The following is a 27,922-nucleotide window of genomic DNA, read 5'->3' on the forward strand; positions in this document are numbered from 1 at the left end:
GAGATAGGAAAGTATGAAAGTATAAAAAAGAGAGAACTACTGAATCCACAGAAACCGAAGCTAATAAACATTTAGACTCATCATTTTAAAACAAATAAGTCCCAGTTTAAGGCTCAAAGTCTTTGAAATGGTTTTGCAGCATGGCGTCACACTTCTTTACTAAACCGTTGACATGTTTTGTGGACAAAAAGTTTTGTTAAGATTGGTTTCCTTTACATTTCATTTGATTTCATCTGATAATCCGTGCCTGAAGTGTTTACAGCAGGATGAAGGTAAATGTTCAGAGTTGTGTTTGAGCAGCACTTTAAATACCAAAGTCCAAGGCAGAGAGAAGGTTTTCTAAAGCTGCTCAGCCAGCTGACAAACTCTGTCTGCCAGAACTCTGACTCCTTTTATCGCTGCTCCTCTGTGAGCTTCAGAGCCTTGAGGACAGATATTTGCTCACAGACATATGTCTGCTTCTAGATATTCCCTTTTATTTCCAAGGTTGTTTTGCGAGCTTCTAATTATGTCCTACTTAACAAGCTAGCAGACACAGAAACAATACGTTTGCACAAAGCATGTGAGTTTTCTTACACAGAGTGGAAGTGTGAAGATGTGCCCACAGACTGTTTGTAATGAATGTTTGTGTGAAAAGCACATGATGATCCACGGTGTTTTCTGTTTAATTTGGGAAGGTTTCGTCTGATTCCACTTAGTTTTTATAAGATTCTTTATAATTTCTACAAACTGGATTTGATGAAGGACGGCCATGTTTAGGTTTTGTGCCTAAATCAAGCTATTCCTTGCAATGTTTTCTTACATTTTTTTTTTACAATGCATCTGCAAACTTTATTATATTTTATTTACTGTGTCATAAATAAAAACAAAATAGTGCATAATTGTGGAAAAGATTGCATTTATTTATTCATTTACAAAGAGAAATCTGAAAAGTGTGGCACTGAGCCCATCTATTTTTACAAACATTTTGTGACGTGGGTCAAGAGGACTCGCAATACATATTTGCTTTAGTAGAAATGAGGTCATAGATCAAAAACTTTAAATGTTTTTTTTTCCCCACACATTTTCATTCTTAAATAAAAGACTTCCAGTTCTCTTTTCATTTTGGACTCGATTGATGAAAACTGAAAACATCTTTCTTCTTTTCTCAGCAATAAAAAACCGGATCTAGGTCAGTCTTCGTTTGTAAACACTTGCTGCATTTAGCCAGGTTTTAACACAGCAATTAAAAGCACATCAGGGTGCACTAAGGACTTCAGAGTACAAGTCAATGAGTAGATGTGGTACTAGTTACCATGACAACGTAAAGAAACCAGAAAGCTGGGAAAACAACAATCACTTTGTGTTCCATCGAACATATTTGTAAGTAGATTTTACTTCAAAAGTTGTAGATTTGTCTTAAATTATTTATACTTGAATTGTGGTTGGGGTGACTGAACAAAATAAGTCTGGACCCTACGATGAGCATCCTCGATCTAAAAGGTTTTCTTCCAAGATCAGCTTGTGTGTCTCTGCTGTGGTTGGCTTAAAATCTCCATAAAATACACTGAGGTTTGTGGTGAAAAATGTTGAAAACTACAGATAAAAATGCTTGTGTAAGGCACCATGTCCACCCTGATATAGTGGAGAGAAAATAAACGACATAAAATAAACTCTCTCTGGCACATCTGCTGCTTTAATCTGCATAGAGCTGTTCTCTTGAAACAGTGAGAGGAACTGCTTTGGCTGTGTAAATTGATTTCTCCTCTTTGGCTCTCATTTGTATGTCGGCCATTACTTTTCCATCTCAGGGGAGGTAGTTTGCACAGAACTCAGAGCTAATTACTTCTGTTTGTATTTTATCAGTTTTATACGCATTGCTTCCTCTCTCTGTAGTTAAACCCTGACCACGCTGGAGGGAAAATTCAGATTTAGTCTGTGTTCAAAAGGGAATTTATTAAATAAGAAACGTATGCACAATTCAGCTTTTTTCCCCCCATGCAGTTTCTGTAATTAGACAATAACCTTAATGGTGATTGCCTTAAAATACACAGAGAAATTTAGTCCTGTATCTGGATTACTTCATCTTCTGTTATAGAAATAATCACTGACAAAGTTTTCCTACATTTAGGATTGAAAAACGAGGTTTGGTTGTGTAGGCGGCGCTCAAGCGTCCTGAAACAGTGAACGCTCCATCTGGGGCAGCTCTGCCTGGATTTGGCTGATGAGCGCCACCTGTGGTTCAACAGGAAAGAGGGGAAAGACCTGCAGCAAATGTCACCAGGCTGGGAATCAAACCTGCAACCACCGCCACGAGGACTAAGGCCTCAATACATGGGTTGTGCTTTGCCCTTGCACCACCACAGCACCCCAAGTGAAAAGTTTTAGGAGGAATTAAAAAAAGAAAAAAGCTGAACTGAAACCAGAGCAGATGGAGCTGGTGAGTCAAGCAGAAAAAGCAGCTAGAGAGGTAAGCTAACATTTGTTTTCTGTAAATGATCAGCTTGTTAGCTGCTTTTACAACATTCTGACTTTGTTTAACAGAAAATCTGACATTTCTATGAGAACTAATTCAGAACACTGACACCATAAAGCCCTTCAAACCAAACTGGTCCGCAGACCAAACACCATCTGGCCTCAGTGTTGTTAAAGCAGACAGAAACTGCACTGATGGATCCCATTTATTATGGATGGAGTCTGATGGAGGCATGCTCCTTGTTTGCCAACGCTTCAGGAAGGTCAAGCTCTATTCAAAGTAGAAGTTTTCCCTCTTGTATTGATACTTTTAAAACTGTAAGTCAAAGATCTTCAACATGCATTTAATACGGGAAGCTAACTCTCGCGTTGTGATTTCTTGGTTTTCTCAGGTGATGGCACAGAGTTGTTGTAACATTGGGCACCAAATTGCAAGCAGTTTGTTGAAAAGACACTTTCTAAAGAATTAAATTCAATGTTCTTCAGTCTTTTAAGGTTTAGGGAAGTTAATTTTGAATATAAGGTGATTATTAATTAAAAAAGAAAACTACCACTCCAGCACCCAAAATATCCAAAATTTAGAAAACATCCTTAGTTTGATCATCCTCAGAAGACAGCGCCGATACTTTTCGTCACCAGGAAGCTTTCTAAATCCCCCATATTGAAGTTTTCGAAGATTTGTTAAATAGTTAATTTGTGCGCCATCATATTAGCATTAATAATTTTGAGAGCACAGCAGTGACAGCACATATTTCTTTAGAGGTAACGATGGATGACAGGAGGATCCATCTGCACCTGCTTCTGAAGCAACTATTCTGCTCCTCTGACTCAGTCGAAACGACAGCTGCTCTTCTTCTTCTAGCTTTTCCACTGAGCTCATTAAAGAAATATACTAGCCGCTCATTTTGTCGCCAGGCTGAAACTAAACCAGCAAACGAGTTTTTGTTTTATTTTAATTACTTTCCATCTGATCTCTCCCCGTCGACTCTGTGCAGATTGCGTCGTAAAAACGGCAGCAGTAAAATAAATTGAGAATAACCAGATTTCTGCTGGTCTCGACTTGTGGCCTCGTCACGGCTTTAAGAGAGGAGATCTGTCTTTGAAGAGCTTCTAAAGGTGTGCAAGCAATTTTGTAAAAGCTTGTGAAAACGCTTGTTGAATTCCATCATTTCGAAGGTTTGATCTGAAAACATAGTTTCTCTTGAGTGTTAGAGTAATTAAAAAAAAGAGATAACATGAGAAAAATCTATCCTTTGAACAATTACCTCCAAAACAAATGAAAAACAAGAAAGTATTTCTAAACGAGAGTCCTTGTAGGAATGTTTTTTGTAAAATAAAATAAATAAATATCCAAGGGTTTCTTTCTTGGATTATGGACGGGACTCTTGAGTAATACCAAGAATCAAATCAGCTCTTCTGTTCCCAGCAGGACGTTCTGACCTTTGCCATCTGTCGTCTGTTTCATCTCCCGCCGCGCGCGGCGCCATCAGAAATGCAATGAGTGTTAAAATATTCAACGTTCAAACAATCTCTGCGGAGAAATCACTTATCAGCCTCGGAATATAAAGCAGGAACAAATGTATTTCCCTTTTTTTAAAAAAAATTATTATTATTATTCTTTTAATCTTCATTATTTCTTAAGGTTCACAGCTGCAGGTTTTGATGGATGGCTGTTTGGTAAAGTGCAGTGGAGCCGGGTTCGGCCCGGTTCCCCGTATCGCTCTGCGTTAATCGGCGGTGCGCTCCGTCCCTCAGAATCCGCCTGGTCAGAGGTTTCACTTAGGGACAAAGTGACTGTTTGACATCAGTGCTTTTGTTTATCGCTGTCTTCAAATGTTTTTACTTGATGTGAGTTCGATGTTTGACACAGTTGATGACGTCATTTATTATGATTAAAATTGGTTTGGTATTTCCATCTGGCTCAAATCCTATCTGTCAAATTGAACCTTTTTTGTGTCCATAAGCAACTTTGAAGCGATCCCCAAGGTTCTATCTTAGGTCCTTTAACCATTTACTTTTATTTTCTTCTGATCATTCAAATTGTACACAACAATAAGACAGAGTATCACAATTATGCTGATGACACAATGTATTAGTCTCTTTAGACTCTAGTTGTGCAACGAATGAACTGAAATGTTCTCATTTTGGTGTTTCACAAATGGAAATAATTGTGTTGGGGAAACGTTTAGTCTGTTTAGTTTAGTAACGTTTAGTCTGTGATGAGCTGCTCCAGGTTTAGTAACGTTACTGTGAACTGGGAGCAGCTGCCCAGCGCTTCCAGCACCGCCAGGGAGTCGGGAGTCGTCTGTGGATGATGGATGCGAGCGGCGCCTGTGCAGCAGCGTTTGATTGATGGAGCATGCTGTCAAGGTAGCGGCGGGGTGTTGACGAGGTGTGTCAACAACAATGAATTTTGTTGTCATTAAATAGCATAGATGGTTCTTCAGCCTTTAGCAGGAGGGAGTGAGGGATTTTTCTGCTTTACTTTGGTATTTTGTAGAAACTCAATCTCTAATCCATCCATTTTCTTTACACCTTGTCCCTCAGTGGGGTCAGGAGGGTTGCTGGTGCCTATCTCCAGCTAACGTTCTGGGCGAGAGGCGGGGTCACCCTGGACAGGTCACCAGTCTGTCACAGGGCAACACAGAGACACACAGAACAAACCATGCACACACTCATACCTAGGGGCAATTTGGAGAGACCAATTAACCTGACAGTCATGTTTTTGGACTGTGGGAGGAAACTGGAGTACCCGGAGAAAACCCACACATGCACAGGGAGAACATGCAAACTCCATGCAGAAAGACCTGGTGCCAGGAATCGAACCCAGAACCTTCTTGCTGCAAGGCAACAGCTCTACCAACTGCGTCACTGTGCAGCCCGATCTCTAATCAATCTTTTTAAATTTTTTTTACACTCCTGATGGCTCTATTGAGATGCAATAAGCCTCTGCAGATTGACCTGAAACCTCCCGTGTTTGCTTTGTCACTCACCTCGGCCTGGGGTTGATGTGGAAGTGGGGTGTGGCAGATCTGAAGCTCAGCTGTCACATTATCCCGGTGATTTGTAATTGACGGCTGCTCACAGCTGTGCTGAGCAGCTCTTGAGTCGAGGAGGACGACTCTAAAGACGCAGGTGCACACTTGACCTGCATCGGGTTTATGCCGCCTCTTGACCGAACAACTCTCTTCGTTGACTGACGCAAATGAGAGGGCACCATGTTGCAGGTCCAGAGTCGTGTCTCTAATTGGGATTATGTTCCTGGAAGCATATTAAAGCCGAGTTGTTGGTATTTAATCTATAAAGATTGATTAATTAATTTTTCGGGTGCTGTATGAGGCAAAATCTAACATTTTCTTATCATAAAACCATAAACTTACTGTTTTGCTTTTGAGAGTTTATGTGAAAGACCAACATAAAGTGACGCAAGATTCAGATTTAGAAGAAAAAAATAAGCAATTTTTTCCCCTGACAATTTCTTAAAAAGAAAAATCTAAAAGCTTTACTTTAATACTCTGAATTAAAAGCCAGTTCATTGTTTAATAATGACATTTTCAGCTGTTTAGAGAAGAAAGATGGTTAAAAAATTCTTGTACTTTTGCGCTGTGAGGCACTGAACCTGAAAACTGTAGAAATAAGTCGAAACAAATTCAAACTCAGTTAAGCAACAACACGAGCTTTTTATTTTTCCTTTTCCACATTTTTTCAGATGAGTCCAATCCAACTTTTATTTCATTGAAGATTCTCCCCCACCCCGCATTATAAACTCTTTTCATTATTTTTTTATCTCAGCTTCATACCCTGACCTTACCGTGACCTCTTATGATGTACAAAAATAAAACATAGAAAAAAACCTCAATAAATAGAAAATCTAACAGATTTGGGCTCAGATTTTCTCCCGCTTAGTTCCCTGTGAGGACAGTGAGTCTTGTTTACTCTGTGTTGCTGGTATAATCTGACTAGTTACTTTTCAGAATAATGCTGCAGAGGTGTTGAGGAGAGAAAAGCACCGCAGACTGATGAAAGCGTCTCTCTGATGTCAGGTGATTCTTGCTGACATTCTAACTGATAAATGTGTTTCAGTGAAACCATCAGAGCGTCGCTGTGCTGTGACTAAATGTTCCCAAAGAGCTGAACCATAAATCCAAATACAAACTCATAAAACCATTATTTAAATGTTTGCCATTTATTTAAAAAAAAAAATCAATATAAATATGTTTTATTTGAAAGCTCCTTCTCTATTATTTCCAACTTTTGCATATGGAGATGACGATAGACTGTTGAACCTTTCCACATCGGGAAGTCATTGTTGAAAACCTCACCGTGCCAAAAAACTGTGTGCGCATCATCCTGAACAAACCACTCCACCATGGTGAAACACGGTGGTGGCAGTATCATGCTTTTGAGCTGATGTGAGGAAATGCAGGATGATCCTGGAGACTGGAAAGTGGAGGTTTGTCTTCCATCGGTTCATCAGAGCAAAATTTAAATCGAAACACATTCAAGTGTTTGGACGGCCTAGTCAAAGTCCTGGCCCAACTCCAATTAAGAAAAAAAAAAAAAGACAGTAAAAACAAAAACTTCTAAAAACTTGCAGCTATAATTGTAGTGAAAGGGCTGAGTTAAACTAACGCCACACTTTTCAGATTAAAAAAAGTTAAATCCAGGTTTATTTTCCCTGCTGCCTTGTTTACTCTCTGCTTTGTGATGGTGTGTTATTTGCACTGTATATTAAATATATGTTGCTGATGGGAATTTCACTTGCATACTTTACTCATTGTGTGAATTATTTTCTCCTGTCCTTATCCTACCTGCGTATTGGTTGCATTTAAATCCACCAGTCATTCTCTGTCTCTCTCACTCTGGATGAAACCATCCCAACTTTCGCGAGCTCTCCCGCAAAGTCTGATAATCGATGCCCTGTTGTCCCTGCGTGTTTTCTTCCCACTCGTGCCGCCTGCTGACGGTGTGATTGTAAGAGACAAACACCTGCTCACTTGGCAGCATAAATACGGCAGAGTTCACCGGGAAACGACACGCAGCTCGAAAGACTGCAACCTCTGAAGTGCCATGTGCAGCTCCAGAGTCGGTGGCTCCAGAAAGGAGCGCGGAGGCTGGAGAACGTTCTGGGTTGGCTGTCTTGAGGATTACCACCTGCTCTGAGATGCACACAACATGTGACAGGTTGATATGGATCTCCTGGGGAGGTGTAGGTTTTTCTTTTTAGAGGGTTTGACGTTCGTAGTGAAGCAAGGGCAGAAACAGTGGAGAGAAGAAATGGATGAATACCCATCTGATTGGGTTATAAATACTCTCAATGGGGTCGCTGCCTCATAAAGATTATCTGTAGCAAACAGTGCATGTTTGTGGATGTGTGTGTGTGTGTGTGTGTGTGTGAAAGCCAAAGTGTGCATTCAGGAGATTTTCATCCGGAGTGTGTTCTCCTCTCAGGGATGAATCCTGAATATTTTATCCGACTCCAGCTCAAAATGAGAGAAAGAGAGAGAAAAAGACCCACTTCGACTTGTTGTCGTCTACATTTCACACGGCTGCACCCATCGCACATCCAATATAGGATTTCTTTTTTTTTTTTCCTTTTATTGTTGTCGCTGCAATTATGCAATCATGTGCTTGAAATGGAGGCGTTTAAAGAGCGAGCGGATCAATTGCTTTTTCAGCCCGGCTTTAAATGCGGGAGCGCTGCGACGCCGAGATTGCTGGCAGAAGAAGAGTGCTGCGGTGCAGAGTCCATGCTGCGGAGGGTTTTTAGGTTAATGTCAGCTGAACCCCTGCTGTCATAAAACCAATTCTTAATACAGTTTTCACTTACAGTGCATACTTTATCACCGGTTCAGAAATGTAATGGATTCATCTTCTGGACTCAAATGCTGTTGAAATTTGTTATTTTTGGGGGGGAATTATAGATGTTTTAAGAACATAGGAACCTGCGAGAAATCTCTTTGCATTCTCATTCATCTTCCTCACTTTCTGCATGGCGTTTATTCTCGCAGCTCGTCTTCGTCGCCGCTTCTCATTCGTCTTCGCTCGACTCAACTAGAAGTTCTCCTTAAAGCGGTTTAGAACGAGCAACAATTCATTCTGTAAATGGAGGAAAATGTCAGGCAATGATGAGCAAATAAGATGGGTGAAGTTCACTGCAACGCAAAACAAAGCTGTGATGGATGGCACGCTCGCCAAACATTATACATACCTACAAATAAAATGTTCTGCTGCCACAGCGATGCTTTAATGCTCCGTTGTCGCAGCAAAATAATTCTTATTTTTTTCAAAATGGGGCATTTTGTCCAATTCCCCCTATTCCGTTTGTAAATAAACTGCTAAATGAGAGACTGATTTATTTCTAAAAATGATCAAAAAATGTTGAAACTTTTGCAACTATTTCTTTTTATTGAAGTGTCAGAAATAAATAGTTTTGAAAATGTGTGATTTTTAGAAGTGTATTCATGAGATATGACTGTGTGTGTGTGTGTGTGTGTGTAGGGATGAGATTAAACGTCCGATAGCGACAGCAGGAAGTCCCGCGAGACCTTTCAGTTTCCTGTCCAACGACTTTTGTCTTTATCCTATTGAGCGTAATCTTTGCCAAGTTGGTAAACTGGGAATGCGATAAGAGTGCACTGAATGAGCTTTTTGTGGACGGCTATCGGCTCTGAAGGCGTTTCACAGTCAGAGTTCTCCCGGTTAGCACATTTAAAACTCTGATGACAAACAGAATAAAACTTCCCTTTTTGTAAAGTCAGAAATAAAATATTCCAGAGACGTTTCAGGCTAGACCACCTTCTAGCTTCTGCTGCCCCCGACTCTCCGTCTTTGCGTCGTGTTCTTCCTCTCCTGAATCCAGCGCGATCTGGTTCTCTGTATTTTTCAGAGTTTGTCGTCTTGCAGCTTCCTGTTCGAACTGAGGGTGGAACAACCCGCGACCTCGGCGCCGGAAGGTAAACTGGCATCATATCCGACTGGGTCCACGGTATTTCTAAAGCTGTTTTTCTGTGAGAGCGTAGCAGGCACCATGGTTGATACGTGGCAGAGGTCATGGAGCGAAACCTTTTCTTTTTACCTCACACATTTTACACTGGAGCTTTCTTTTTTTTTTTTTTTCTCCAAGGTTTGCCCTACCTTTTACTGAAAATGTGGCTCAAACTTTTCGCTAAAGTAGGGCACTAATCAGTTCCCTTTTCAACGTGATGCTTTTTAATCCTTCTCGTGGACAGCCAGCGGGGAAGCGTTTTTTAATCCTGACTTTTGGGAAACACTTGAGCGCGTTATTACCCTATAAATTGTGTCGCTCGCATCCCGAACAGTTTAACACAATCCAACACAATCAGTTGTGTTGGAGCGGCGATGGCGGCGGCGGCAGCTGGTGCGCGTGATGACTTCCACTCATTTTCTCCCTCGCAGGATCCAGAAAGGCTAACAAAGCTGTCGCAGATGTTTGGACGACTCTTCCTCATTTCTTTTCATGGCTCGGCTGTAATGACTTCGCTGGTCAATGGAGACCCCCTGAGCCGCTGGTTTTCTGCGAATAATCAAACTGAGGATGTGCCAACACACACTTTAAAGAGCAAAACACCGGCTGCACTTCAAAGGAAAGTGAGGGAACAATTTACTCCGACTTTATTGGCTGCAGTTAAACTTGACAGCCGTCGAGTTACTGGTTCTGTTTGTTTAAGCGAAACGGGAACAATTTGACACGAATACAAGCTCAATCACACTGAATCATTTTATAAGTAAAGTTTCTTGATAACTGTCTTAATTTACTACAATTTTGGAAAAAAACCTCACGTGTTTCAATAAAGTTTTTCGGCTGTAGTAAGCGTATTTAGCAATGGAAACACTTTTTCCACACACATCCTTATCAACAACCGGATGTTGCTGCTGACAGAAAAGATGGAAAAGACGACAGAAGGTTTAATATTCGGTTTAATTAATTCAGTGAACTCAGTAATTTCTTGTTCTTCAAAGACGACGTCCAGTTCAAGTTGCTTTTCTTTGCATCATACCAAAGAATATGCTCTGATGCTGAAAATGATTCTGTTTTAATATTATTATTTAACCTCTAACTCCATGAATCCAAAGCCCAACCAGGATCTGGATGTGACACCATGAAATAGAATCAGACAAACAGGATGGAAACGAGATAAATGAGCCTTTTTAAAATTAAACTCTATTAATCTAAAACTAGTGGGTTAACTGCACTCCTTAGCGATAAAGTTTGCCGACACTAGTGACCGTAATCCTGTCAGGTCAGGGCTGCTGCCTCGCATATTTTCTACATATAATTTGCTGGTGCAGTGAAGCACAAAATCCTGACAGATAAACAGAACTGAGCACAAGCTGCAGGAGACGGAGCAGAGGAACGTTTTCAGAGCCGTCAGGAAGAAGGGGAAATCTATTAGCCATGTTTTAATAAGAAAAGGTCAGAGGGTCTCCTTCATTGTTCACTTTCTGTATTAATTTGGATACTCAAAATATGAAAGTATGAATGTTACATTGCAGTAACTTTAGGATCTTAATGTCATTCTGACTTGAAGCTGAGCTTTCGGTTGATTTGGACTGAAGAAAAAGAGCCAGAGATGTGATGTGAACTGTTTTATCATCCAGTGATTAGTCTGTGTGTGTCTGAGGTGGCGATGCCTCCATACAGCCCTGGCTTAATCTACTCCTCGCGCCTCAGAAGCCAAATTGTTTGGCCCCCCCTCTCTTTATCGCCGTGGTGCTGAAAGCAGCATCCATATTCATTAAAAACATTAAAATCCTCTCTGCATGTCCACCAAACAGCCAGATGCCGACAGAAACCAGCTGGTGAGCATAGCGGCGCCATCAGCAGCTGAAGGATGGCGGATATTTCCCCCATAATAGGAAAGTAAATATTGGACTCCCCTCCATGCTGTGGTGGCGGATGAATCCTAATGCTGCTCTGGTTTTAGGAATCCACATGACTTTGGTTTCCTGATTCTCCTTCAGAGGAAAAGTGTTTTTTTCTGTTTTGTTTGCTCTCTTTCTTGCCTTCTTGTTTGCACAAGTCAACATGATCACACTCAAATATCTATTTAGTTGATCTCCGATTTCACCTTTTGACCAAAGAGACAATTGTTTTGCCCAGCTTTTTATGTCATTGAATGAATTAATATGAAACAAACTTTTTATAACCTTTGTTTCGAAGCATTTAAATGTTACAAAAACGGATTACGAAGAACCTACAAGTGGACAAATACTTTTCTGTATATGCATATGTCAGAAAAAAGCTCATTTCGGTCTGATTTCCCCTGAGGGCCCATTTGTTTCTGCGGCCGCTGAGACAGGATTCGCTTTTAATGAATAATGAAGTCTTCAGCGCGGTGCGGCGTGAGATGCAGACTCTGAACAAACCGCCAGGGTTTTTTTTTTTTTTTTCTTTTTTACCTCTGTTGTCTCGTAAACATTTCTGCCGTTGGCCTAAAATCACACAAAGTTGGCCAGCGGACAGATTTCCCTCGAGTGTCCATTAATAAAACCGCGGGCCGGCTGCTCCGCAGAGCGAGCCGTTTGTGGCACCAGCTTTCATTTCTCCATCCAATTTGCAGATGTAATGAAAGCGGCTCATTACACTTTCATTTTTAAACACCTCTGAATATCAGGTCGCTTCGTCTCTACATATAAGCTTTGCTGACCCAAACACAACACCCTCTCCATCTACATGACCGTATTGAACTGGGCTTTGGATGGAGCTAATGCTAATTCTTGGTGACAACTTTACCGCTTAGCCTCTATTAACGATTGAATACTCGCTGCTCAGCTAAAAGTCGCTTTATTCTGGTGAAACCCTCTGGCGTTTGCCACCCAAACAATCCATCTTTGATATTTTGTTTTTTTTCCCTCTCCAAAGACTATTTTAGTATCAGACGGAGAAAATGAGTCACAGGAAGTAGACCAGGACGGAGCCGTCAGTCCAGTGAGTGAAGACATTCCTGATGCTGTCATGTTGATTATTTTAGAGATGTCTGAACCAAAACGCTCGAATGCTCACATGGAAATGAAATGAATATCAGAGAAACTCTTAATCTAGATAACTTGCAGTGTTTTATCAGTTTTCATGTAGAAATCGGACTAAAACGAAGCCACAGGTTGTTCTAAACCTCCATGTCGAGCTCGGATAATGTGCGAGTCGTTTCCCCATCAGAGTTCAGAGTAAACATTATCTTTAGTTGAGGCAGAAAAATCAATAAAATCTACCGTATCTTTGGAACAACTTTTCAAATTGGCATGCAAAGCAATTATGCGCCTTGTCTGGTGCTGAACTGAGAGAAAATGAGAGTCTGTAAAGAGGAAGACGAAAAAGCGAAGGGAGTAGGCGACGTGTCTGAGTGCAGACGATCTGTGATAATAAAACCTGATGTTTCTAACCTTGAGACCAAGAAGAGATGGAGGGGAAGCTGTTTTGTTTGCAAACTATAAGACAAAGTCTGACTGAAAGGCGCCAGGCATTCAAACCAGAATCTCTCTCACTGCAATGTTCTGACGGTAAATTGATGCGAAATGTTTTGTACTGATGGTGTTTCTACTCTAGTTTTGCTCAACACTTTAAAAGTTTACAGTGAGTTTATAGGACTTTTGAAAGATGACCACATCTGTGTGGTTGGAAGGTGATCAAATTCTGATTTGCAATTCAAATTATTTTAAAATCATACAAGGTGATCTTAGAGGAACTATTTATCTAAATGACTTATGAAAATTAGACGAGGTGAAAGTTGACAAATCACCAGTGAGTGTGTAAAGCACTTATTCTCCCCACTATAAATCTAAACCCTGCTCCAGTCCAAAACCTGTTCTCCAAACGGACGACTCACCACATTGTCTTTAAGTCCTGCATTCATAAATTGAATCACTGCGCCAGCAACGCGCTGTAAGCCAGCCGCGTTTCCATCTGAGCGCCTAAGTCGAGTCCCTCCAGGTTTACCAGATGCAGCTCACTACAGCAGGAATTAAAACCTCGGTTTCTGCGGCACAGTGGCTTCCCTCCATATCAAACGCCCTTATAGGCTGCTTCCCTGCTACTGCGTAGGTGGCAGCAGCTTCCTCCTGTGCCAAGGAAGCTCGACTGCCTTCACATCCACCCCGCAACTCCTCTCCTTTCTCTCCCTCTCTGTGTCTGCACGCTGCCGGGGAAAACTAGGTCACTAAAGTGAGGTGAAAGCAATGATGTGCTCATGCATCTGTCACTGGATATTAGTCGCGTCATTGTTATTAGGCAGACAGACAGCCAGAGGACGGTTGTAAATCACTGTATTTATTGTGGATGGATTAATTGAACTTTTCCAGCAGAACATTGGATTAGTGATACTTTTAGACAACAGAAGCAAACATCCAGACTTTCAATGATGACCTTTCAAGGGCCCAGAGGTCATTAAGGAATTAATGACTTAAAACAAGCTCCTGTATCTTGGGAAATAGTTTTATCTTATTTCCAGTGTACAAAGATATTCACACTAGAAATTGGACAAAAAATACTTTAAGATTTAGTATTTTTGCCGTCGATGATAAATTGTAGTTTATGGTTGCATGTTTGTGATTTCATTGGTTGAGAAAGCCTCCATTATGAGGCACCAGTGCATCCATAACGATGCACTGCTGCACATGAATGGTGATAACTCACCAGTTTCACTCACAACTCGACCCTGACCATGTTTCTTGTGTAAGTTAAAAAGCCTCGTTGGACTGGAGCACGTTCTTCCAAATATTAGCTGGATTGCTTGTGATAAACTGCTGGCTGGAGTTCATGTCGTTAAGAATAGTTATTCTATGCCAGATAAATACACAGGAAAACATGAAGCTCCCCAAAAAACAGAACTTGGTCCAAAAGATCTTGAAGGGAAAACACTGAAAGCTCTTTGCCAACAACAGAAGTAAACCATGTCATTTTTGCTGCTGTTGATTTTGTATAAAAACTATTCTCTTAGTTGTGTGTGCGTCCAGATATTTAGGAATGTGGATTCAGCAGATGAAAGTTATTTTCAGAAGGAAATGCTCATCAAGTTGCAATCAGCTGTAAAATCAGATGTTCATTTAAAGTGTCTTTCTGAACTGAAACTTTTCTCTCGAGGTTTCATTCTTAGACAAAAACACTTCACTGTCAACATTAAAACATTATTTATTTATATAAGCAAGATACTACACAATAGAAAAGATGCTTAATTTCACCCAAGATCCCATTTTCATAAAAGCTTCCTCTGGGAGGGCTGATCCAAGACCAGTGTGGCTCATTGGCGTTTCGCTCCCTGCCCCGCCCTCCAGCCGTCTCCCTGACGATCACGAGCAAATTGCTTTGTGGGAGAGGGGGGAAAAAACAAAAAAACAAAACAGTAATACATGATTTTCTGCCGCCTCGATGGGACCGACTCTGCAGCTTTGACACAAGCAGACCTTAATGGGGGTGACGAGGTCTGGTGGAAAAGGCGGCCGCTCCAGCGACTTCATTAAGCTCACCAGGGCTGATCTTGGATTAGCGCTCAGACTCCACAGAGCTTTTACAAACACAGGTTCCTGCCGCTTGATACAGACAAGGTGATGTCCATTGAGACGTAGAAAATAGTGATTTCTTTTTTGTTTTATTGAAGTATCTCAACAGACTAAGACACTTATAAAGTGTAGTAGAAATACCAGAGGTGAGGAGAGTTTACTGCGGTGTTGGCCAAGCTCTGGCTAGTTCAGTCAGTTCTAAGGAGATGAATATGCTGAATACTAATGAAATGCCACTGTCTCATGAGTTAATCTGTAAATCAGCAGAATAGTAATGGCCCACAGCGTAACAGCCCCTCTGCTGTTCAGCTAGCAACACTCAAAGCGGGTTTATTTTCCATTACAAGTCTCTGGACAGGACACAAATGGGTATGGAGGCTTTATGAATATGCAAGCCCCACTAAAAATAAACTAATTTACGCGGCACGAACTGACTGAACTGTAACCAGACCGACTCCAGCCTTGCTACTGGCCTAACATACATTCCATAACTGTATGAAAATAGAAACATTAATTAGATACATCTCACAGAAAAGCTTCGGATACCGGGGAGAGTGTGTCGGTGCAGGAAGGAGGACAGAAAAGACGGGTTGTTTGTTCTACGAAGCCAAAAAACCGCAAGAAACGCCATAGAACAGTCAACAAAAACCAAAGACAGATTCCAGATCACGCTGGCACCGTCCGCTTGTTTGCCTGAACGTTTGGGTCCGCACACAAACATACGGCGGCGGGTTTTATCTGTTTGAGGAGGGAACGGAGAGACTCCATCAAGAGCCATCAGCAAACATCCCGTATCATCCATTTCCAGCTCTGCCCTGTGCACCATGTGAACGTGGAGCATCACAACATATGGCAGCTAATCATTTCAAATTGGTGAACTCGAGCAGCACAGGGTCTCCCGCGATTGCATTTGTGTTGGGATGGACGACCGTTATCGTCCCTCAAAGTCAGTTCCCACCGTTTGCAGGCGCGACGGCAGCTTACGGGCTTTTTAAATAAATAGTTTGACATTTTGTCGGGGAGATCTGTGTTGCTGCTGAGGTTTGGAGAAGAAAACCAGTGTAATATTTCGGTGGCAAAGGTTAAGCTGCATAAAGTCATTCTCATTCTTGCGGCGTCTAAGAGTGACATTTGTCAAAGCCACCGCTGCCTCTGAGGGACTCCAAGGGCTCTTGGGGTCTCTTGTGTCACACATGGGCAATATTAGACACCTACACTCACTGGCCACTTTATTAGGTACACCCTGCTAGTATGGATTGAACTGGTTAATCATTTGTGGCACAGATTCAACAAGGAGTTTGAAAACTTTCCTGAGATTTTGGTTGATTTTTATTAGATGGATATTTTTTGGTATGAGGTCCTTGATGGAAATAGGAGTGCAGTAACCTAATTTTATCTTGAAGAACGGAGCTTTGTTTGATTTTGCTGGATGGAGGCATCGGTAGGTACACTGTTGTTAAATGTTGCTTACTTGATACGTTGGTACATACACAGAACAGGGTTTTTATATTGTCTAAATGTCCGGATTTTCACTACAAGCTTCTATTTTCAGCACCAGGAATCAGATTTGGTTGTCATAAATTTGTTTCTTCATTCCTTGCTAATTTTATTTACTTGAGAAATGCATCCGGTGCATGCAACCATTACACAAAGCTATTTATGTGGCTGAAGAAGTTGCTGGGAAGCAAACGGCACCATCAGAAAGCGTTTATTACCAGACCTACTACTATCTCAGTGAACCCATGGCACAATCTGAAGTGTTATTTTAGGGATTTAAAATCTAATTCTTGCTGCTAGCTGTTGTCTTTCAACCCCTTCATAACGGAAGAGTGTTATTTGTGAGTGTCTTACATTACTGTGAAGAAATTTTGGAGTCAGTAATGTAAAAACATTTTTACTTTTCTTTTTGACAAACCTAAATGTGCTTAAGCCTGAGGTCATGAGTTGATGTTTCTGCATTTTTCTTTGAAGGTTCTGGAGGGGATCGAAGTCTGTGGTTCCAGTCGAGGCCCGGTTCCTGGAGCAGCAAAACAACCCAAGACCTTCACACTGCCACCAACATGTTTAAGGATAGGTTGTGTTTTTTATGTAATGAGAGGCACAGCTGTTGGGACATTTTGTCAGTCAGAACAATTTCCCCAATAAACGACCATTTAGTGGATCGTCTTTTCCTTTTGGGTTAGTAGTAGTTTGACCTTAAAACTCAATTTCCTTCAGATTCTCAAATATTGTTAGATCATAGATGCTGACTTTACCTGAGGCAAGGAAAGCCTGCAGGGCTTTAGACATTATCCTCAGTACCACAAGATCTTAAATCATCTCAATAGTTTTTTAACCCTTCACAGATGAATAAATGTCAATTATCTTCTCCGTTCTTTCATATCTTTAGGTAGGAGAATAATTGGTGGCTTTTTCAACTTAATGTTGCAAAATAGGTTCTATTTAGATAGTTATTTAGTCAGATCTAAAAAATAGTATGAAAAGCATAAACTGAAGAAATCAACGATGCAGCAGACACTTTTTCGAGGCACAGATTGTTTAGTAAATCAAATGGGTATTAATTTTCACTTTTCACTCAAAGTTCACCTCACCTGGTGCTAAAGACTACTACATTTATTCCAATTTTACTTCACAGCGTTCTGACCATTTGTGTGAAGTTAGCTGTTTGGTTAGCTTCGGTAAAGCTTCTTTAAGGTTCAGCTAAAAGGTTTGCTAATGCTCAATCAGGCTCAGTCAGAGATAGTTACTAAATCTAACGTCTAAACCTTGGTCCAAATGGTAGTAAGTAGCCTAATACTTTTCTTTAAAAGTTCAAGTTTAATCACAGTTCACTTGGCACACAGTTCCCATAAAACGTGGCAAAAATATTATCTTCACCTTCGTTCTAGACATTGACGTTCACAACCATCGCACAGAAAAAAATACCTTTACCATAGATACTCATAATGTGTCACTGTAAATAGGCAATCAAATTACCAGAAGAAACAAAAAGTTATGTGAGGAATATTATAATAAATTACCAGATTTTCTGATTGTCTTTTGTAGATGAAAGGTTTTCCTAATCTAGTAATTTATCTCATTTGTGAATTTCTGGAGTGTGTAAGTGTTGAAATGAAGATTACTTTCAGGAGTAGAGCTAAATCCAGAACAAAACACATGGAAATGTAGAAGTTGAGCTTTTATAGAGTTAGCCATACTCCTGATAAACAAAAACCTCCCAAAATGTCAAACTTTTCATTTACAAAGAGACTGGGAAATTAAAAATGACAGTAGAAAAATCTAAATATGCATATTTAATAGAGTAACTAAATATCTGCTCTGAATGAAAGCACTCCTATAGCTAAGCTTATTTGTGTATTTAAAGATACATGATATTCCCAGGGCTGTAAGTTTAGTTTGGTTGGTATACATTTGTTGCGTAAGAATGTTGTAAACTGCATCCCGTGGTCGTAAAACATCAGTAACAACAGGCTGCCGACTCGTATTAAACAGCTGACTGATGCGTTGGTGTTGCTGTAAACTCATGTCCAGCTTGATAAGAAAAGAGAAATGTTACCATAGGAAAATAACTAATTCTAGCATAGAACTAAAACTAAGCTGCTACAAAATAAAAGCAATAACTTTAAACATGTCCATTTGTGAAAAACTGTGATCCAGGTTGGTTTCGTTGGTAGATGGACAGCTCAGCATGCGGCCTGGTGACTGATGAGGTGGAAAAGAAAAACGGAGGGAACTCTGAAGCCGCATACTTTGTTGCCGCACCCTTTCCAGAGAAGGCACTATGGGTGCTTGGCTATCTCGATGTCCAAGATTCAGCTTTGCAACCCTGTCCCCGAACTTCTCTCAAGTCACAGTTTGGTTTCCTCAAAGAGTTATAAAATCGGTCTTTCCATCCTGACAGAGAAGTAAAGCCATTTTTTAAAAATCCTGGCCATCAAAATAATCACCCTTGAAGAAGCGTGTCTGTAAAAACTTCCCATAATGCAGATCCAGCTAATTTCCTCCACTACTTGGTTGAGACCTCGCGTCTCCAGTCTCGGTGGGAAACGAGGAGAGCTGCTCCAGCAGGGTCCAAAGATGGCCGCCCGATCAGACTAGAGGTAGAGGTAGCTGACCCAGTAGACTATGTTAAAAAGCAAGAAGGAGGTGGGGAAAAACACCCGGGAGTAGGAATCCAGCTCCCGGATGTTGAGGTGGATCCGTCCTTTCCTCCAGCCGCCTTCTTTACACTCTTCAAAGCAGCAGAAAAAGCTCTTGCAGTCTTTGCCGTCCAGGCACTCGTACAGGCAGTTGTCGTCGTAGTCGTGCCAGAACAAAGAGTTTCCCATTGGCATCATGGCTCGAGGTGTGCGACCCATGTTGAAGGATGAGTAGGCCTGCAACACAGAATGGGGAAAATCCAAATAGTGTCACTTCTAAGAATCCATTCACAAGATGAGTAACTCACAACATGTTAGAGTTGGACTTAACTGAATATCAAAGGATCCTCTTAAAGTACAACATGGTCAAATGGTACAATTTGTTAACCTGGATTTAGCTCTATAATTGTTACCTTCTGTAATAAATTTTACAACTAATGTGATTATAAATGGTCTGTGGTTTTCTGCAACTGCTTTTCGTGAACAGTTTACAATAAAACAGTCAATCATCTGCTTTAACAAGCTCTACATCCGCTGTGCATGAGCAACTAATTAAAACAAGACGGGACACAATGATTGCAAAAATCATTTTTGGCAAAATTCCTTTAAACATATCGCCTTGTAAAAGCCTTAGCACAGCTGCCAAACAGACGATTCTCAACTCGTCTTAATTGAGCTACAGACAAATTGCGGGAAATCAAGTTCCTACTGGTCCACTGTGTTTAATCAAATCCACAGTTAAAGCAGCCGTCAACCAGGAAGTGTTGGAGAACTTAATGCTTTCTCCTGGTGACAAGTGTTATGGAGGTGTTGATTTCTATTTCCCAGCAGGACTCGTCACCTGCCCACACACACAAAAAAAAATCCACCTCCTTTAATACTGACGGTGTTACTGTGCTTGATTGACCAGCCCTCTGGCCTGACCCGAACCCCAGAGAACCAGGGGTTCTCTGGGGTTCAGAGAACCAGAGAACCATTGAAGCATTGAAGCAATGCTTCAATGCTTCAATTGAAGCAATGAGCTTCAATTGAAGCTCAATGCTTCAATTGAAGCTCAATGCTTCAATTGAAGCATTGAGCTTCAATGCTCAATGCATTGAAGCGGCATTGAGCTTAGCTCAATGCCGCTTCTGCTGCAAAGTAAACACCTGAACTAATTCACACTATACGGTACAAGGACATGCTTTCTGCATTAAATAGTTTCTCATCAGTCTTGGTTATAGTAGATTTTGTGTTTCCACAGCCACAAGCCATAAGAATCACAATGAATTGAAATAAACAGTTGAGATATTCTTGTGAGCAGTGAATCTGGAGTACAACCTTTACTCTCTGAGCTGCACTTGAACCTTTTTGTTGTATTCTAGCTTGAGAAGAGCCTGTGTGGACAAATGAACCGAGTTCATGAAAACAAATCCTTGACACACATGGGTCGTTTCATGCAATCACCAAATAGACAAATATTCTTTTCAGATGATAAAAACATTCCCACTACAAACCATCAATAACACTGATCCACAACAGAAATACAATTTCACATTCAAAGCTTTCTTTTTAGAAGCTCAAATTGAATTAGAAACAGAAAATCAAAAGTCAAATCGCTGCTTTGTAAGACCTGCACTGACTGTAGTCAAAAGGTTTAGAACAGGAAATATGAGGTGGAACTTGAGATGTATTTTAAAACCCCTTTCCTTCTCCGGTCAGGGACGAGTGGCATGCGATGGAGAATTGATTGAGTGGGCACTGAAAAGATGCCCACAAGGGGGACGAGGTGGGAACACGCAGGATCGGCCAAAACCCAGAAGAGGGTGGCTGAATAAAAGGCAACTTAATTGTTCGGTCCAAGCTGACAGTGGTTTTGGCCCTGAGACACATTGAGCAGAACTCCTCCACATGAGGAGGAAATAATGAATAGGGAGCAGATCTGGAGAGAGGAAGAGATGACAGCAGCGGCGGCGGTGGCGGCAGCTGACTCAATTCGAGTGCGTGTGTGCCGCAGACATTAAGGCACTCGCGGCAGGTACAGCCTTGGAGGACGCCCACGCACAGCGTGAGGGGCGAAGACTGGAGAGGAAATGTTTTTTAACCGAGCACAGGTGTTCATAAAGACATGTCAGATTCCTGGGAAGTGAGCTGGATGCACAGACAGATGGCGCATCATACGGATGGAATCGATATCTGTTTTTGAAAGAATGATGTGTAGCAGAAGACATTATTAGCAAGGGCTCAGGAGCAGTTTCTGCAGCCTCAAAAAGGTTGTTCATAGATTATGGATGGTGCTGCTACAAATAGTAGATCACATGGGAAGGGAACAGATCAAACCAGACAGTCATGCTTTAAAGTCTAACCTCTACTCTTTTAGGTCGGTTACCAAATTATTTCTGTTTGCTAAATGGCACAATAGTAACACAGGGGATATGTCAGATTTATTTGGTAAGGTCAAAGGTTTACATACATGCTCAGTATTTGGTAGCATTGCCTTTGAACTGTATGACTTTGATCAAACTTTTTGGCTTTCTTTGCACAAGCTTCTCACAATCGTTTGCTGGAGTTCTGATCCATTTCTGACACAACAAAACATTAACTTGTTGTCCTTAAGCCACTTTGTAGTCACTTTGGTTGTAGGATTATGGTCAGTTTGTATACAAGCTTCTACTTCTTGTCTGATATCTTTACATGTTGCTTCAACAAGTCTTCCAAATGTTCAGTGATCTCAATCATGCAGACAAATTAGTTGCAAAGTGGCTTAAGGACAACAAAGTCCATCTTCTGAAGTATCTAGAGGTTTCTGTGAACAAGGCAGCCAAACTTGTACCAGTTCTATCAGGAGGAAATCCAGCAGTCATTGCTTGAAGCTTGTGAGGAGGAAATGCTTGTAAACTTATGACATTTAGCAAAGAAAATTAATTGTAACCCTAAATGACCTAAAACATGAAAGGTTTCTGATTCAGTGTCAGACAGAGGGAGAAAATAAAGGTTGTCTTTTTATAGTATGTAATATCCAGCTCCAGCTTCAACTCCATGTTGATGAAGTTTCTCCCCTTCTTTTGTTATGTTTAGCAGCATTTCAAACACACTATGGATGATCACTTAGAGTCCTAATCGCCCCTTGAAGTTGCTATGGCAGCCACGAAAGCAATGTTTTGAGATATTTGATTAAAGTCCGTACTGTTTGTCATGTTAATTATCTTCATTAAAATTCCAGTGACTTCCCTATCCCCCCACGCAGGCACACAATATGGTTCGGGGTTGTCATGTCTGCACTCTGTATCTCTCTGTAGTCGGTTTCTTTGTGTTTCTGATATCGTTTGTAGTAGTTTCCCTTTGGTTCCCCTGTTCTGTTGCCTTTTTCTGCCCCTTTGTAGCTGCTTAGTGTCTTTTAGTGGACATCTTGTTTCCCTTTGAGGTCCAGTGATTGACAAGGCAACAGCAGATAAGAGCATCAGTTGGACTAGTTTAGTAATGTCACTATTTGGAAACATTACAGGAATATTTAAATGAAAGGCACAGCTTCAAAAGCTGATTTGGCTCTGCACAAAGAGCCCTGCGTGTAGCAGATATCAGAAAGTATTATTGCACAACGCAGACTTACCATTCGCTGCATCTTGGGAGGCGGTCTGCGTATACTGTAGGAGTAGTAATTGAGCATGGCGTACTCGATCATGGCGGCAAAGACGAACAGGAAGCAGACGGTGACGAACAGGTCCATGGCCGTCACGTAGGAGACTCTGGGTAGGGAGTTTCTGGCCACTGTGCTCAGGGTGGTCATGGTCAGCACTGTAGTGATGCCTGCAAATACACAACCTTTACTTAGCAGCTATGAGGTGAACTATGATGCTTTGTGAAAGTGTTGACAACCTTGATCACCGTCATATTTTGCCAGTCTTAAGCAGGAACTTAAATGCTGATCTCTCTTATTTTTTACAAACGATTTAGAAACCAGAGTATTATTTGCTTTTTCTACCATTATGCACTAATTTCTGATGGCTTATTAAAGTAAAAACGATAAGATGTGTGTGGTTGTAATGATGAAAAGTTCATGAGTAATTATGCCAGCTGCAAATGATGTCAGATTAAGTAACGTGTGGAAAGATGTTAATCACCATTAATAATGTAAATTCTGGGCAGATGTTTCCACAGCTGAATTAATCTCATCAGATGGAATATTGTGTCTAAGTGGAGCAGCCGAGATCCAGAAACATCTTCCAATTCTTTTTACATTTATTGAAGTATTATAATCTCACTCTGAGAATTATGAGATTAGGAAAACAAAGACATATTACTTTTTTGAAGAAAAAAAAAATCACCAGCTCTACATTTACCAACATCAATTGCTCTGAAAAAAAATATGCAAAGAAAAGTATTTTTGAAATATTTTTTTAAAAGATAAACTTAATTCCTCCATTTTTTCTTGGTGAACCACTTGGACCTGTAAGATTTTGACACGTCTTCAGGTCGTTTTTTTTCTTGCAATCAACAACACAATGCTTAAATCAACAACCAAAGTCAGACGGATAGTCAGCTGGGCAACATCACAATAAGACCACGTTCTGAAACAGCCTCGTCATTTTTCTCTGAAGAGCCTCAAAAGGTGCCGGCTCCGCTTAGCGAGCATGCTGGCCCTGTACGCCTGGACAATTACCAGGATAATCAGTTTGGCAGGGTGTCAAACCCCAGCATGGCCTCACATCACAGAATTTTATTTGTCTCCATTAAAATAAGATGAGGAAAAAATTGTTCTCTTTGGGTTTGATCAAAAACCATATACTAATAGTCACAAAAGATGTCAGGATTCTCCACCTTTAACAGAAAAGATCCTCTCTGTCTCTGCTTGATGGGGACGCAGAGGAACTTGTTCAATTTTACAATCACAATTATACAAGCAGGTGAATTTAAGTGCTTTGAAGCTGCTCACTCTGTGCTGGTGCTGCTCTGCTTTGCAGCAGGTTTGCTTGGCCTCTTTCCTGCTCTTGGATTTTCCCTTTTTGGTAAAATGGATTTGTTAGCAGCTTCTGTCTGATCAGATGATGCTTCCTAAAGGCCAAATTTGATTCCTTGTATCTCTTTTAGCTGCAGTCAGACTTGATCCAAACACTCAGTTGGTCTTTTTGTTCTCACATCATCGTGTTAAGTTCATCAGGTTGATTAGAATATTTAGCAAAGTTAAAAATCTAGAAAGCTTTGAAATAATTCCTGAACATTGTTGATTGTGCAAACCTTTGACTCTGGAGATTTTACATACTGTACAGTGCATGGACATGCTTTTTAGTAGGCTAATAACTATTAATTGAAAATTATTTTAGTTTTATATGACCTAGTTTCTGAAGAACTGAATTGTGGTTTTCATTAGTCATGAGAGAGTTTTACTTTTTGAACTGAAATGCTAAAATTACATCTTTTGAGAAACATTTGTAGATTTTAGTGTTGAAATCTTACCACTAGATGTCACTATAACAAATACTCTTGACCTTTAAAGTTCTGATATACAGTTGTATTTATTGCTTGTAATGTTCAATAATAAAAATAATAATAAAAACAGTCAGTGTTTCAGTAATTACTGGTCAGTGGCATGTTGGGAGTCACTAAAACATAAGTGAATTGCTAAAGAAATGACTCTCCAGAGTGTCTGCTTGAAAGGAAATTAGTTGTTTCAATGAGGGATAAAAGCAGCGACAGGAACAACGTCGATATTTACTCCTGTGACACTCGTCACTTTTGGAAGCTCACAATCTTTCCCTCCCTTCATTGTCTTCCTGCCACGTCTCCACTCTCCCTCTATTTCTCTCTCTCTCTCTCTCCATCTCTCCTCTTGCTCTATTTCACCCTCATCCCTTACATGTCTTTCATGGCGGTGTGTGTGCCACTGTTTTTGCCTTTCGTTTCCATAGAGACGAGTTGCTCCTTTCTATTTCGAGCCACCTCTTCTCGTCTAGTGCTCGTCTAGACTTGTCTTTTTTTTTCTCTCTCCTGACTAATTATGTTTAAGTAAGCAACCTGGTAAACGTACAACCCTCTTCTCAGATACTTCATCATCTCAGATCCGACTGCAGTTCTCCGCAAAATCATCACTGAAACAAAACTTGGCCTCACATGTCTCCACTATCTGCCGGCTGTCTGCTTCCTTACATCAGGGTCAGGAGTTTTCTTTGTTCACTTTAGGTTCATTCGGTAGAAACTGCCACTACATGATACCATAGCAACCGAGTGATTCCTGCCTGTGCAAGCGATATGAAACACTCTCACATCTATAGTCAAAACAAGAGCCGACACATGGAAGTGAGAAAAGCTGCGTTGCATATGGCTGCAAAAAGCAAGCATGCAAACAGAGAGAAACAACAGTTTGATTCCAGCAACAAGAAGGAACAGGTTTTCTGTGTTTTAATCAAACGACTACGTGTCTCCAAAGTCCACAGACCCTGCAGTGAATGTAGGGGAATAATTCGACTGGAGGTTGTAAAATGATGCGACTAGTTTTGAATGCCAGACGCTGACCTTTGTTTAGTGTCCAGGTGTACAGCTGGGGGAGCAGACCACACACTTTCTATAAATAGTGCAGAGGAGAACCAGCTAACGACCAGGAGCGGGTCACAACACCGCACATTTTCTCAAACGCGTGCTTGAAGATAGAAATACATGTTTTACTTTAGAATAACTTTGTGTTGGGGTTAAAGCGTGGAGAATGTCTGACTTTCAAATCTTTTAAATGCTGTTTAAGCTACAATTTGATGCTCCACCTGCTCTCTTACTGCAGTTGATATTTTTTTTCTTTTATTCGCCACTATTGAAGTTTCCTCAAATTGTTTTTTTTTTGATGTACAGTTCATCTACTAATTTGGATATGTTTCAATATGTTTATTATTTAAGTATAAAAGGTATTAAAACTTGATTTGCACACCAGACTTTGAAAACACAGGATGGAGGAAAAATAGAGACTAATTTATAAAACTTGCTCTTATATTACTTATATCCAAAAGACATTGTTAATGGTATTAATAGAAACTAATTTGATAATGTGTAACATTGTTCGTATATTTTTAATGATCTAATATTTATTGGTTAGGGTTGCCAGTGGCAACTGCATAATAAGCAGGATTAAAATCCAGTGGCGTTATTGAAATTAATAGGCATGTTATTTCAAGTGCAATTAAACTTTGATTTGCTAAATCCAGTTAAAAATGTGAAGGTTTCCTGGATACAAACATTCAGATAACCAACAGGATAATTGGTACAAGAACTGGAGCTAAAACATGAAGTTTCCATTGTGAAAATATATTTTTAACTCTTAAAGCTGGTGTACAACAGGCATTATCTCAGCTCAGAATGAATTTAGCATCTATGTATCATTATGTAGTTGAAATATTTACACAAAATGAGTTTTGGGGACAGATCACACTAATGTGAGTGTATATGTTTGGACTGGAGTTATGATGCACTCGTATCTATACGGCAGGAAAAGCACCAAGCATGATACACTGCAACAAGCTCCTTGTTTGTTTATTGTAATTATGCTGATGTTTTCATATTAATGTGCTGGTGATTAAGGTTAAAATGCAACCAATGGCAACTCCAATCTGATCTGATTAAGTGTGTTTTGTACACACTTTAGCGGCTGTGGCTTCAAACCATGTCCCATTCACATAATCAGTCTGACGGCCCTGCAGGAGCGCCCTCTGACCAAAGAGCCACTTTACTGCCTGAAGCGTAATTTGTTTTCTCAGCCATGCAATATATGATGGTCAGAGTGCTCCTCTGAACTGCTTAAACTCAAATTTACAGAGAACCTTACAGCAGTTTTAAGCATGATAAATTCTGAGGTTTTGTCAATTTATGCACTAAAATGTCAGTGTTTTTTTTTTTTTAATTGCGATTTTATCTTGATACATTTAAGGAGAAGGAAAACATTATTGAAATGGAAATAAGCTTTAAAGTCTGATGTGCATTTCTAGTCAAGGTCCCAAAATAAAATCCAGGACAACATTTTGTTTGCAGTTTGCCACATTAGACCTGAGCTCTTGGCCAAAAGAGAACAAAATTTAACTTTAGGTCTAGTCAAAGTTCAGAAATAAATCCAGCTGAGAGTGTGGGGCAAGGACTTAAAAACTGATATTCTAAGAAGTTATCATTTCCTACCACTTCACAGTTATGCCTCCCCTTTTAGCTTTGATTTGAAGTGGATGTGAATATTTCTTCCGCTGAAGCTCTCGTGATGAACATTTTCAACTTCACCGCCAAGAAACAAATAGACCTTAGCAAGCATTTTGTGTTAAAGGTAACTTAGACAAACCGCTTTTTAACCATTTGGTTTTGTCTTGAGTTTTATTTAGAGTTTCCATTGTTTACTTTTCTACTGTTTTTGTGTCTGGAAAGTATTTTTCTGCTTGATGAAAAGTGGCCACAGTCTCTGTAATTGAGACTGCCAAAGGAAAAACAATAGAATCAGCTGCTTTAGGAGATATCCGAAAATGAGAAATGTCCATGTTGTGGTGACAAATCCTCTGCTTGTATGAATAATGACTCTTCTCTACTGGGAGCAACAGAGGAAAAAAGGCACAACGTGTGCAGAAGGTAGAGGCTGTGATGGATGGATGAGCCAACAAAACGCTGGAAACCAGGGTTTGTTTTAGCCATGCCTTACACTAACCACCACCTGTCTGACTGCAACAATGCTAGCCTGCTGTGAGGAAAGGTTCCCCCTCACAGATTTCATCTGTTTTGCTTTTTTAGTCCCACAATGAAAGCTGGAATATGAAATAGCATTTTTAATGAGAATTTTTTCTTTATCTCCATGTGGGAAAAAGTAACTGATGAATCACAGT

The 27,922-nt window shown here is 40.4% G+C and overlaps 1 protein-coding gene across 1 annotated transcript in view; it reads right to left on the reverse strand.

The window, feature by feature from the left end:
- Positions 1-17,488: 17,488 nt before the first annotated feature.
- The window catches only part of LOC106932840 (gamma-aminobutyric acid receptor subunit gamma-3-like), a 75,322-nt gene continuing 64,888 nt past the window's right edge, over positions 17,489-27,922 (reverse strand). The window contains exons 8-9 of the mRNA XM_088013533.1: positions 22,699-22,895; positions 17,489-19,346 (exon numbers count right to left, since the gene is read on the reverse strand). Of these exons, the coding sequence (XP_087869659.1) occupies positions 19,065-19,346; positions 22,699-22,895 (479 nt within the window). The 3' untranslated portion in view covers positions 17,489-19,064. The remainder of the gene's footprint in view (positions 19,347-22,698; positions 22,896-27,922) is intronic.

This window comes from Poecilia mexicana, unplaced genomic scaffold, assembly GCF_051168715.1.
Source record: "Poecilia mexicana isolate PSO_F unplaced genomic scaffold, ASM5116871v1 scaffold_2, whole genome shotgun sequence".
Classification (NCBI taxonomy): domain Eukaryota; kingdom Metazoa; phylum Chordata; class Actinopteri; order Cyprinodontiformes; family Poeciliidae; genus Poecilia; species Poecilia mexicana.